Below are 12,089 nucleotides of genomic sequence, written 5' to 3' on the forward strand. Positions count from 1 at the left end.
GCATACATGCATCATACAATGGAAATTTAGGTTCGGCATATAAGTAAAAATGTGGTGTCTGTCTTTCTGAGTCTGCCTTATTCTATGTAACAATCATTTCAAGTTAATGTCTGTCAATAATAAAGTCCTGTGAAACCAATGCAAAGTTCTTTATCTATTATGAATATTCACACTATCAATACAAATGTATAAGGATCTCTGAAATACTAGAGTCCTTCAGGTCTGTACCAAAGAGTGGTACAGCTGGGCCATATAGTTTAATATTTTCATTTTTTAACTTTTAAGAAATGTATCATGATTTATGTGCACAGTTTGCCAGTGTCAGTGTTTTTATTACAGCAGCTGAAAGAAAAACAGAAAAGGCATCAGGTGGTTTACCTGCTGAGCCATGTTGCTAGCCCTGGTTTCAGTTTTTTGGAGGAGCCTCCATACTGATTTCCACAGTGGCTGCATAAGTTATATATTCCCACCCACAGCTGATTTTGAGTTCTCCTTCCCATACCCTGAGGATAACCTGATTCAATCATGTTTTATATTAGTCTCTTGTAACTAATTCCTGACTTAATTAGAATGTTGCAATCTTTTAACATTTAGAGTAATTGCTACTCAGGTATGAATTATATTACCTGATTTTACTGATCATTTTCTGTGTGTTATACCTCATTTTGTTTCTCTGTTCTCCTATTGCTGTCTGTCCATTAAACAGCTATTTTCTAATAATTTTCTTTTTTTTTTTTTTTACTTTCATTTCAGGGTTTTGTCTAATAGCTGCCCCAGGATCTAGTTTGGATTATATCAACAGAAAGTCAGAAGCACATAAATATATGTGTATATGTATATCTTCATTCCCCTTATTCCATATATTTTCTGTCACATGTACCCATCAACACAGATTTATAAATGATGTTTTATGTAATTGCCTTTCAGTTCAGATAGAATATCAAAAATTACACACAGAAGATATATTCACTCTGTACTTTATATTTAGTTGTCTTTGATGATATCCTTTATTTCTTCATATGAAATTTTTTAAAGCTGCTATCTAGTGTCCATTTAAGCCTGAATTTCTTATATGACACATCTGCTAGTTTTAAATACTTATTTTTATCATAGCAAAATTTCATTATTTTCTAGAACTATAACTGTTCATGTATGTAGTTCCTGTCTTTTCTGTTGATATTTCCTCTTTTGTGAGATTTGGTTTCTCTTAACTCTGCATATTTTAATTTTAGTAAATATGCTGCCAAAGCGAGCGCCTGAGTATATTTTAAGTAGCTGGTTTATAGCAAGTACACCTGTCTAGACTTCCTCAGGTATAACTTCTAATGATTACAATTTGGGAAGGGGGCAAAGATTTTGATTCTTGTATAGCTCATAATTCTTTATTGCAAGTTAGCCATAAAATATGGTACTCTGGGAATTAGATTCAGTCCCTGCCCAAGGTTTGTGCGTGACATTTCTTATGGTTATTAATATTTGTTGGCTGCTTGGGGGATAATTTTTATGTGGCTTTTTTGAACTATGCTGTGTTACTATGACTACCTACTGAAATCTCCCTAGCTTAATAGTCATCTAATAAGACATAGATTTCACTAAGGACCTGGAACCAATAAATCTCCCAGTCTTTATTCACTAGGGTCTTCATAAGCATGCACTAGGATTCAGTATCAGCACTCAGACGTGGAATTAACTTAGCCTTCGCTTTCTGCTTTGGGGAGGCTTTCTTTTTAGCCTGAGGTAAAAACTTCAGCTTTCTCAAGTCTCTCTTGAGCATGCACACAGCCTTCCAAATATTTGTGATTTTCTAGCATCTCAGAACTGTTCAGATTTCTTTTTTATTAATTCTTTTATTTATTTACATTTCAAAAGTTGTCCCCCGTCCACTACTCTACCACTCCCTCCCTGAACTGGAAACTTAAGGGTTCTTTGGAAAGTCAATGGGATGGTGTTTTGCTGAGGCAAACACATAAAAGAACATTTTTTTAAAGTGGACTGGTGAAGGAACATTTCGCTGAAGCAGACACAGGAGAGAGGATGTTCTGCTAAGTCTGAAAGACTGCCGGGGTTGGGGATTTAGCTCAGTGGTAGAGTGCTTGCCTAGCAAGCGCAAGGCCCTGGGTTCAGTCCCCAGCTCCAAAAAAAAAGAAAAAAAGAAAGAAAGAAAGAAAGAAAGAAAGAAAGAAAGAAAGAAAGAAAGAAAGAAAGCAAGCCTGCCTGCTAATAACATGTATTGGTCCACCTTACATTGCACAGTTGAGCTTCATCTTCGGGACTCCATAGAGAGAAACGCACCAAAAACCATCTGGTGTGCTGCAGTTTCTTGCCACTTCCTCAGACTTGGGCTGATTGGGTGCATGTGCTGAGGCAAGGCACGTAGGGGACACGTGATTTTTGGAGGGTATAAATAGGACTCCTGACAGATACAGCTTGGCTTGCTGGTACAGCTAGCTGTGCAACGCTTGTAGGTCTTAAGTCTTCGCTGATCTTCATTTCCATGAGAGAGACACAGCTGAGAACTTCTCTTGGTGTTCCTGCTGGTTCCTCCTGCTGACTTTAGCTGAGGCTGAAGCCTGGTTGTCTCTGCTAGGTCATCTCACCCTGTCACCGCTGTTTCTAACCTGACTATCGAACTGGACTACCGGTGTATCTGTGAAATATTTGTGAGTGGATCAAGCTGCTGCTGCTTGATTTCCAGACAACACAAAGAGTTGCTCCAAAGAACCCTTCTAAGCAAGTCTATTCCCCCCCACTCCCACCTCCAGCCCCACCCCCACCCCCATATCCTTTCTTTTCCATTACCTCTGGTGGGTGGTGGGCTACAAGGGAGATTAGAGCTTTTAAGAGCCATCAGTAAAAATAAAGTTTGAAAAATAAAAGTTACGTATCCTCTTCTCCTTTGCCTTTAAGAGGATAGTCACACACCCTCCCAGTCCCACCTCACCATGACCTCTAGAATCATCCTTCTCTGGGCCATCAAGCCTCCATAAGACCAAGCACATCTCCTCACACTGATACCAGATAAGGCAGTCCTCTGCTGCATATGTAATGGGAACATGGACTGGCCCATGTATGCTCTTTCGTTGGTGGCTTAGTCCCTAGGAGCTCTGAGGGGTCTGGTTAGTTGAAACTGTTGTTTTTCCTATGGGGTTGCAATCCCCTTAAACTTCTTCAGTCCTTCTCCTAACTCTTCCACTGGGATCCCCAAGCTCAGTACAATGGTGACTGTGAATATCTACATCTGTGTTAGTCAGGTACTGGCAGAACCTCTCAGAGGATCATCACTATGCCAGACTTCTGACTGCAAGCACATCAGCAATAGTGTCAGGGTTTGGTGTCTGCAGATGGGATGGATCCCAAGTTGGGCTAGCCTCTGGATGACTTTTCCTTCAGTCTTTGCTCAGTTTTTTGTCCTGGCATTTCCTTTAGACAGAAACAACTCTAGGTTAAATTTTTTGAGGGGGACGGGTGGCCTCAGCCATTCACTAGGGCCATGTCTATCTACTAGAGATGGCCTCTTCCAGTTCTGTCTTCCTGCTGCTGGGTATTTCAGCTAATGTCATCCCCATTGGGTCCTGGGAGGTCCTTCAGACATTTGAGATTCTTTAGTTGAGAATTCTCTGTTTAGTTCTGTATCCCATTTTTAATTGGTTATTTAGTTTTTAAAAAATCACATGATCATCTCATTAAATTCTGAAAAGGCATTGACAAAATACAACACCCCTTCATGTTAAAAGTCTTGAAGAGATCAGGAATTCAAGGCACATTCCTAAACATAATAAAAGCAATATACAGCAAATCAACAGCCAACATCAAATTAAATGGAGAGAAACTTGAAGCAATCCCACTAAAATCAGAGACATGCAAGACTGCCCACTCTTTCCCTGTTTATTCAAGATAGTACTTGAAATCCTAGCCAGAGAAATTAGAGAACAAAAGGAGGTCAAAAGGATACAAATTGGAAAGGAAGAAGTCAAGGTATCACTGTTTGCAGATGATATGATAGTATACTATACATAAGCGACCCCAAAAATTCTACCAGAGAATTCATACACCTGATAAACAACTTTAGCAAAGTGGCGGGATATAAAATTAACTCAAACCAGTAGTCTCCCTCTAAACAAAGGATAAATGGGCTGAGAAAGAAATTAGGGAAATATCACCCTTCAAAATAGTCAGAAATAATATAAAATACCTTGGTTTAACTCTAACCAAGCAAGTGAAAGATCTGTATAACAAGAACTTCAAGTCCCTGAAGAAAGAAATAGAAGACCCAGAAGATGGAAAGATCTTACATGCTCATGGATCAGTAGGATTAACATAATAAAAATGGCCATCTTACCAAAAGTAATCTACAGATTCAGTGCAATCAATCCCCAACAAAATTCCAACTCAGTTCTTCACAGAGATAGAAAGAGCAATTCTCACCTTTATATGGAATAACAAAAAAACCTAGGATAGTGAAAACGGTTCTTAACAATGAAAGAACTTCTGGGGGAAATCACCATCTCTCACTTCAAGCTATATTACAGAGCAATAGGGATAAAAACAGCATGATATTGGTACAGAGACAGGTCAATCAGAGGAATAGAATTGAAGACCCAGAAATAAAGTCACACACCTATGGTCACTTGATCTTTGACAAAGAAGCCAAAACCATAGTGGAAAAAAGAAAGCAACTTCAAAAAATGGTCCTAGTCTAACTGATGGTCTGCATGTAGAAGAACGCAAATCAATCTATTTTTATCCCCTTATGGAAAGCTCAAGTCCAAGCGGATCAAGGACCTCCACATCAAACCAGATACACTGAATCTAATAGAAGAGAAAGTAGGAAGTAGCCTCAAACACATTGGCACAGGGAAAATTTCCTGAACAGAACACCAATGGCTCAGGCTCTAAGATCAACAACTGACAGATGAGATCTCATGAAACTAAAAAGCTTCTGTAAGGCAAAGGACATTATTAATAGAATAGAATAGCAACCTACAAGTTGGGAAAAGATCTTTACTAACCCTACATCTGATAGAGAGCTTGTATGCAAAATATGCAGAGAACTTAAGAAGTTAAGACTCCACAAAACCAAATCACCAAATTTAAAAATGGGATACAGAGCTGTTCAGATTTTTTTACAGCAACCCATTCATTTTATTTCCCAGCTTCTTTTTATTCTTTCTGATAAGTGTATGGCTTACTGCTATTGTAATTTGCATGTAGTCTTAGACAACTCACAAAGCAAGATACTTGCTTATAATAATTTTTGACCACTTCTTTTCCCCATCCAATATCATATCCCCAAGGAGAAGGGCCTTTACACTAGGCAAGCTCTGGATCAACTTAGATATAGATCGCCATCTAGGTGGTCAGACATGGTAATTATTTATATGTACAGTAACTTAACTCTGCTTCAAATAATTTTCATTAACTTCCAACAGAGCAGTCTTTTAGGCATACGGACCATTGTATAGTTACCTCAAATAAATCCAGTGAATTTTAAGAGTAACTGATTTTAATTTGATCTCTGCTTACTAATAACTAACTGCTCTCACCTTCTCAAGACCCAACCTAGAGGACACTCCTTTTTTTTTTTATTTTATTTTTATTAACTTGAATATTTCTTATATACATTTGAGTGTTATTCCCTTTCCTGGTTTCCTAATCCCTCCCCCTCCACTTCTTTATGGGTGTTCCCCTCCCCCCACCCTCCCCCAATAGTCTGGTTCACTGGGGGTTCAGTCTTAGTGAGGACCCAGGGCTTCCCCTTCCACTGGTGCTCTTACTAGGATATTCATTGCTACCTATGAGGTCAGAGTCCAGGGTCAGTCCATGTATAGTCTTTAGGTAGTGGCTTAGTCCCTGGAAGCTCTGGTTGTTGGCATTGTTGTACATGTGGGGTCTCGAGCCCCTTCAAGCTCTTCCAGTTCTTTCTCTGATTCCTTCAACGGGGGTCCTATTCTCAGTTCAGTGGTTTGCTGCTGGCATTCGCCTCTGTATTTGCTGTATTCTGGCTGTGTCTCTCAGGTGCGATCTACACTTCTGCACTTCTTTGCTTCATCCATCTTGTCTAATTGGGTGGCTGTATATATATGGGCCACATGTGGGCAGGCTCTGAATGGGTGTTCCTTCAGTCTCTGTTTTAATCTTTGCCTCTCTCTTCCCTGCCAAGGGTATTCTTGTTCCCCTTTTAAAGAAGGAGTGAAGCATTCACATTTTGATCCTCCGTCTTGAGTTTCATTTGTTCTAGGCATCTAGGGTAATTCAAGCATTTGGGCTAATAGCCACTTATCAATGAGTGCATACCATGTATGTCTTTCTGTGATTGGGTTAGCTCACTCAGGATGATATTTTCCAGTTCCAACCATTTGCCTATGAATTTCATAAATTCGTTGTTTTTGATAGCTGAGTAATATTCCATTGTGTAGATGTACCACATTTTCTGTATCCATTCCTCTGTTGAAGGGCATCTGGGTTCTTTCCAGCTTCTGGCTATTATAAATAAGGCTGCGATGAACATAGTGGAGCACGTGTCTTTTTTATATGTTGGGCATCTTTTGGGTATATGCCCAAGAGAGGTATAGCTGGATCCTCAGGCAGTTCAATGTCAATTTTCTGAGGAACCTCCAGACTGATTTCCAGAATGGTTGTACCAGTCTGCAGTCCCACCAACAATGGAGGAGTGTTCCTCTTTCTCCGCATCCTCGCCAGCATCTGCTGTCACCTGAGTTTTTGATCTTAGCCATTCTCACTGGTGTGAGGTGAAATCTCAGGGTTGTTTTGATTTGCATTTCCCTTATGACTAAAGATGTTGAACATTTCTTTAGGTGTTTCTCAGCCATTCAGCATTCCTCAGCTGTGAATTCTTTGTTTAGCTCTGAACCCCATTTTTTAATAGGGTTATTTGTCTCCTGGGTCTAACTCTTTGAGTTCTTTGTATATTTTGGATATAAGGCCTCTATCTGTTGTAGGATTGGTAAAGATCTTTTCCCAATCTGTTGGTTTGCCCGTTTGTCCCTAACCACAGTGTCCTTTGCCTTACAGAAGCTTTGCAGTTTTATGAGATCCCATTTGTGATTCTTGATCTTAGAGCACCAAGCCATTGGTGTTTTGTTCAGGAAATTTTTTCCAGTGCCATGTGTTTCCAGATGCTTCCCTAGTTTTCTTCTATTAGTTTGAGGTGTCTGGTTTGATGTGGAGGTCCTTGATCCACTTGGACTTAAGCTTTGTACAGGGTGATAAGCATGGATCGATCTGCATTCTTCTACATGTTGACCTCCAGTTGAACCAGCACCATTTGCTGAAAATGCTATCTTTTTTTCCATTGGATGGATTTGGCTCCTTTGTCAAAAAATCAAGTGACCATAGGTGTGTGGGTTCATTTCTGGGTCTTCAATTCTATTCCATTGGTCTATCTGTCTGTCTCTGTACCAATACCATGCAGTTTTTATCACTATTGCTCTGTAATACTGCTTGAGTTCAGGGATAGTGATTCCTCCTGAAGTCCTTTTTTTATTGTTGAGGATAGTTTTAGCTATCCTGGGTTTTTGTTATTCCAGATGAATTTGCAAATTGTTCTGTCTAACTCTTTGAAGAATTGGATTGGTATTTTGATGGGGATTGCATTGAATCTGTAGATCGCTTTTGGTAAAATGGCCATTTTTACTATATTAATCCTGCCAATCCATGAGCATGGGAGATCTTTCCATCTTCTGAGGTCTTCTTCAATTTCTTTCTTCAGTGTCTTGAAGTTCTTATTGTACAGATCTTTTACTTGCTTGGTTAAAGTCACACCGAGGTACTTTATATTATTTGGGTCTATTATGAAGGGTGTCGTTTCCTAATGTCTTTCTCGGCCTGTTTCTCTTTGGTGTAGACGAAGGCTACTGATTTATTTGAGTTAATTTTATACCCAGCCACTTTGCTGAAGTTGTTTATCAGCTTTAGTAGTTCTCTGGTGGAACTTTTGGGATCACTTAAATATACTATCATATCATCTGCAAATAGTGATATTTTGACTAGAAGACACTCCTAACACAAGCCTGGGAACCAATATCCTTGGGGACAGTTGCCATCCCCTAAACTATACTGTGCACTCCAGCATTCCTGGGTATCTGGGACAAACACCATGTACATACCATGCCATAGGTGTGGGTCATTGTTGTGCTGTAGAGAGGGAGCAGTGTGAAAAAAGATAGTTACTCACAGGTATGTATCAGACACTTCAGAGTCTCCTCTGCAGTCTCAATGTACTGTTCCTTAAAAATGTTGAAGGGTTTCAACAGTCAATTTTCTTTTACCAAATTTATCTTCCAGATTACCTTGCAAATGTAGTACTTGATTAACACTTCAAGAGAACGTTATCAAACCATATCTCTGTGGCTTCCCTACATGCTTTTTCAAGCTGACTATGTAGTTTGGTGGTCTGGAGTTCACTGTGTATACCAAGCTGACATAGAACCACCTGCCTCCTCTGCCTCCTAAGTGCTGGACTGACTTATTTTTTAAAAGATAAGAACAAATTTATTTATTTGTTCTATATGAGTACACTGTAGCTGCCTTCAGACACACCAGAAGAGGGCATTGGATCTCAGATAGTTGTGAGCCACCATGTGGTTGCTGGGATTTGAACTCGAGACTTCTGGAAGAGTAGTCAGTGCTCTTAACCACTGAGCCATCTCTCCAGCCCCCTAAGTGCTGGACTTACAGCATGTGCTACCATGCTGTGTAGCTTCTCTATTTTTTAATTTGTTGCCATCAGTAATGCATGAGTAGTAAGACCCACTAAACTAGCAGTGTGAACAGGGTTAAAATCATTGCAACGATTTAATTAGAAAAATGATCATCTTAATAAGGTATCCTGCATAAATGGAGAAAAATTTCATAAAATTTTGGTTGCATCCCAAGTATCCAAGTGTGCTTAAAGCTTTTAATTAGTGTAAATATCTAATCTATAAGATATTTGAATTAGGTTAGGTTAGACTAAACTTCTTTGTATAAATTCTTATTTATAAATTTTCTAATAAAAACTTTTATCTTAAGGACTTGAGAAAAATGAAATAATACTTTTTATAAAGCTCTGAGTGGTATAAGATCTGGTCAGTTATCCTCTGACTACTTGCACCAATCTTCTCTGTGTTTTAACTTATTTTTTTTTAATTATTTACTTTTACATTGTATAATTAATTATAAATGACATGACAAAGTAAAAAAAGCTTGAATTCCATGTGTTTTGAGTGACCTTTATAGTCATGTTAAATGTTAATTGTATTTCCAGTCTTTAAAGCATAATTTTAAATAAATAAATAAATAAGAAAAAGACCAAATGATCTCATTTTAAGAATGTTAAGAGTTAGTTATTCTGGGGCTGGGGATTTAGCTCAGCGGTAGAGCGCTTACCTAGGAAGCGCAAGGCCCTGGGTTCGGTCCCCAGCTCCGGAAAAAAAAGAACAAAAAAAAAAAAAAAAAAGAGTTAGTTATTCTGTAAACAGAACCTTCTTTGTTCTTTACCTTTCTATAACTATAACCCAATGCTGAATTAGATGTTAATTAACACCAGATTTTGCTTGATGAGCCCTGCATCAAAATGAGGAAAATGAGATGTAAGCTAACCCTTATCTTCATTTGTCCCAGTAGGACCTGTGGCCTGTAATGTAGCCCTTGTTTCTAAATCATGACTGCATGTACTCTATTAATTCTCCACAAGTTAGGATCATTGACTATTTACATTTTCCGTATGGGTAATAATAAAATGCTTTTTCTTTAAAAACTAAAACCACTGAAATCTAGATAGGCCACCTCACAGCAGAGCTGTCCTTATAAGGGAGGTACTCACATGAGGTAACGCACTATTTATAATTATGACGGTTTCTATGCATGACAGGAAGTTGAGCTATACAAACTGAATTCATTTCTAATTCTGAGCCTTCATGAAACTAAAGGGATACGAAGGTAAAGAGCAACTCTGGACCTTTGAGACTTCTCATTGCTCTTGTTGTCAGCCTTATTGGGGGAATACAGATGATCTCTAGAGTCTCTTTTAGTTCACATATCATGTTTTGAAGTTTTGTTTTAACAGGCTTATTTTACTTTATTATTCTTGTATAAAAACCCTTATGTGGTAGCCATAGCTGGAGCCTGAGTTCTTGAACAGAGACTCCAGTGTGGGTTTTAACAGGATGATCAGTGAATTCCTGATAAGGAGACTTGGTGGACACAGTCTTTTTTTTTTTTTTTTTTCCGGAGCTGGGGACCAACAAGGCCTTGCACTTTCGCTAGGCAAGCGCTCTACTGCTGAGCTAAATCCCCAACCCCCGTGGACACAGTCTTTTACAGAGGTCAGGTAGATGGCATTAGATGTGGCCTTGGCAAAGTTGCCCAGGGTGGCAGTGTAGCTTCTAGCTGAAATGTAGTAGTCATCAATACCGGCCATCATCAGTAGCTTCTTGGGCACAGCAGCAGAGACAACAGCAGTGTTTCTAGGAGCATGGATGAGGTGTGCCAACACAGAGCTACAGTGGCCTGTCTCCTTGCATGGAGCAGTGTGGAACTTGTCAATCTTGTTTCCCCAGTAGCCTCTCTGCACAGGGATGATGAGAACTTGGCCAAGATGATGGCCACTCAGATGGCAGTGGCTACCTCCTTGGAGCACTTAATACCAAGACCAATGTGACCATTGTAGTCCCCAATAGCAGCAAAAGCCTTGAACCTTGGTGCTCTAGCTAGTCCAACCCTGCTTCTACACTGGCAGGATCTTTAGAACCTCGTCTTGTAGGGATGTGCCCAGGTAAAAGCCAATAATCTCAGATTTCTTAATGGTCAGGGAAAATAGGTCGATCTCCAGGGACTTAATTTCAGGTTCTTATCCAGGCAACCCAGCTTGGTGACAGGGGTCTACTCTTCAGCTTTACCTCCACCAGCCTAGACCATGACCCCTGCCTCTAGAAATTTCCACAGAAGCTCCAAGGCCTCCTAATCCTGGGCCTCTTAATGGGGGAGAAAGAGGAGGAAGAGGAGACTGTTTTGAAGTTCTAAACCATCTTGTGGCATTAACTGTGATGTCTCACATTAATGATGTGAAACTGGAAGTAAGCTCTTCTCTGTGTATACCTGTATGTATGTACACACCTGTATGTATGTACACACCTGTATGTATGTACACACCTGTATGTATGTACAATTTATAGTCCTGCAGGATGGGCTTGCATGTACTCATTTAGGACCAGAGCTAGAAACTTTTTAGCAACATAGTGTCTATGTACAAATTTCATACAATTTCCCAGATCCCCTTGAAAACAGTGTTGTAGACCCATAGAGTAAGTCAAGCAAATTTAATCTGAATTTAACGTGCAGCTCCCCAAAGTGAGTGTTTATAAGTTGTCCTGAATTACTGGGATATCCATTGCTTCACGTTACCAAAAGTATATTGAGCTGACACCATGCTCTGTAATGTTGAATTCTGTCACTGTTTGAATTGGTCTCTCCTTCTTTTGCAGGAGCTATTGTGACAATCTTGGCTACCATCCATTAAGTGCTGCTGACTTTGGAAAAATCATGAAGAACGTCTTTCCAAACATGAAGGCACGCCGTTTGGGCACTAGAGGCAAATCTAAATATCCTTAATCAGAATGCTTCGGGAATCTCTTTTGGCCCATCTGCTAATGTAGTTCATCTAGCCACTACATTTAGAAATAAGCGCAAATCAACAAATAAACAGCGCAGAGTCCTTAGTAGAATAACTACAAATTTTATTTCCCCCACTGTTACCAAACTACAGAAGAAATAGCAAATGGTTTATAAGTTAAGATTCTGATCGATTTTACCTTTTTATCATTTTATTTAATTTTTATTCATATTTATGTGTATGATCCTGTGCACCTGTATATGTACCACATATGTGTACATGTGCCTCAGAGACCAGAAGGAGGTGTTGGATTCTCTGGAACTAGAGTTACAGGTGACTGTGAGCCTCAGAGCGTGGTGCTGGCAGCCCAGTCCAGGCTGTCTGTGAGAGCTGCAAGAGCTTACAGCAGTGAGCCACCTTTGCTTTAGCAATAAAGTAAGAAATGAGGTATTTAGCAACTGTGAATTATCAGTAAAAG

At 39.5% G+C, this 12,089-nt stretch overlaps 1 protein-coding gene across 4 annotated transcripts in view; it reads left to right on the forward strand.

Annotated features, from left to right (window-relative positions):
* Rfx7 (regulatory factor X7) overlaps positions 1-12,089 on the forward strand; it is an 80,573-nt gene that overhangs the window by 56,539 nt on the left and 11,945 nt on the right. For all 4 annotated transcript variants that reach the window (XM_032910805.1, XM_032910806.1, XM_032910807.1 and 1 more), the window contains one exon: positions 11,484-11,600. In XM_032910805.1, the coding sequence (XP_032766696.1) occupies positions 11,484-11,600 (117 nt within the window). The remainder of the gene's footprint in view (positions 1-11,483; positions 11,601-12,089) is intronic.

Source organism: Rattus rattus, chromosome 8 (assembly GCF_011064425.1).
Source record: "Rattus rattus isolate New Zealand chromosome 8, Rrattus_CSIRO_v1, whole genome shotgun sequence".
In the NCBI taxonomy this organism is placed as follows: domain Eukaryota; kingdom Metazoa; phylum Chordata; class Mammalia; order Rodentia; family Muridae; genus Rattus; species Rattus rattus.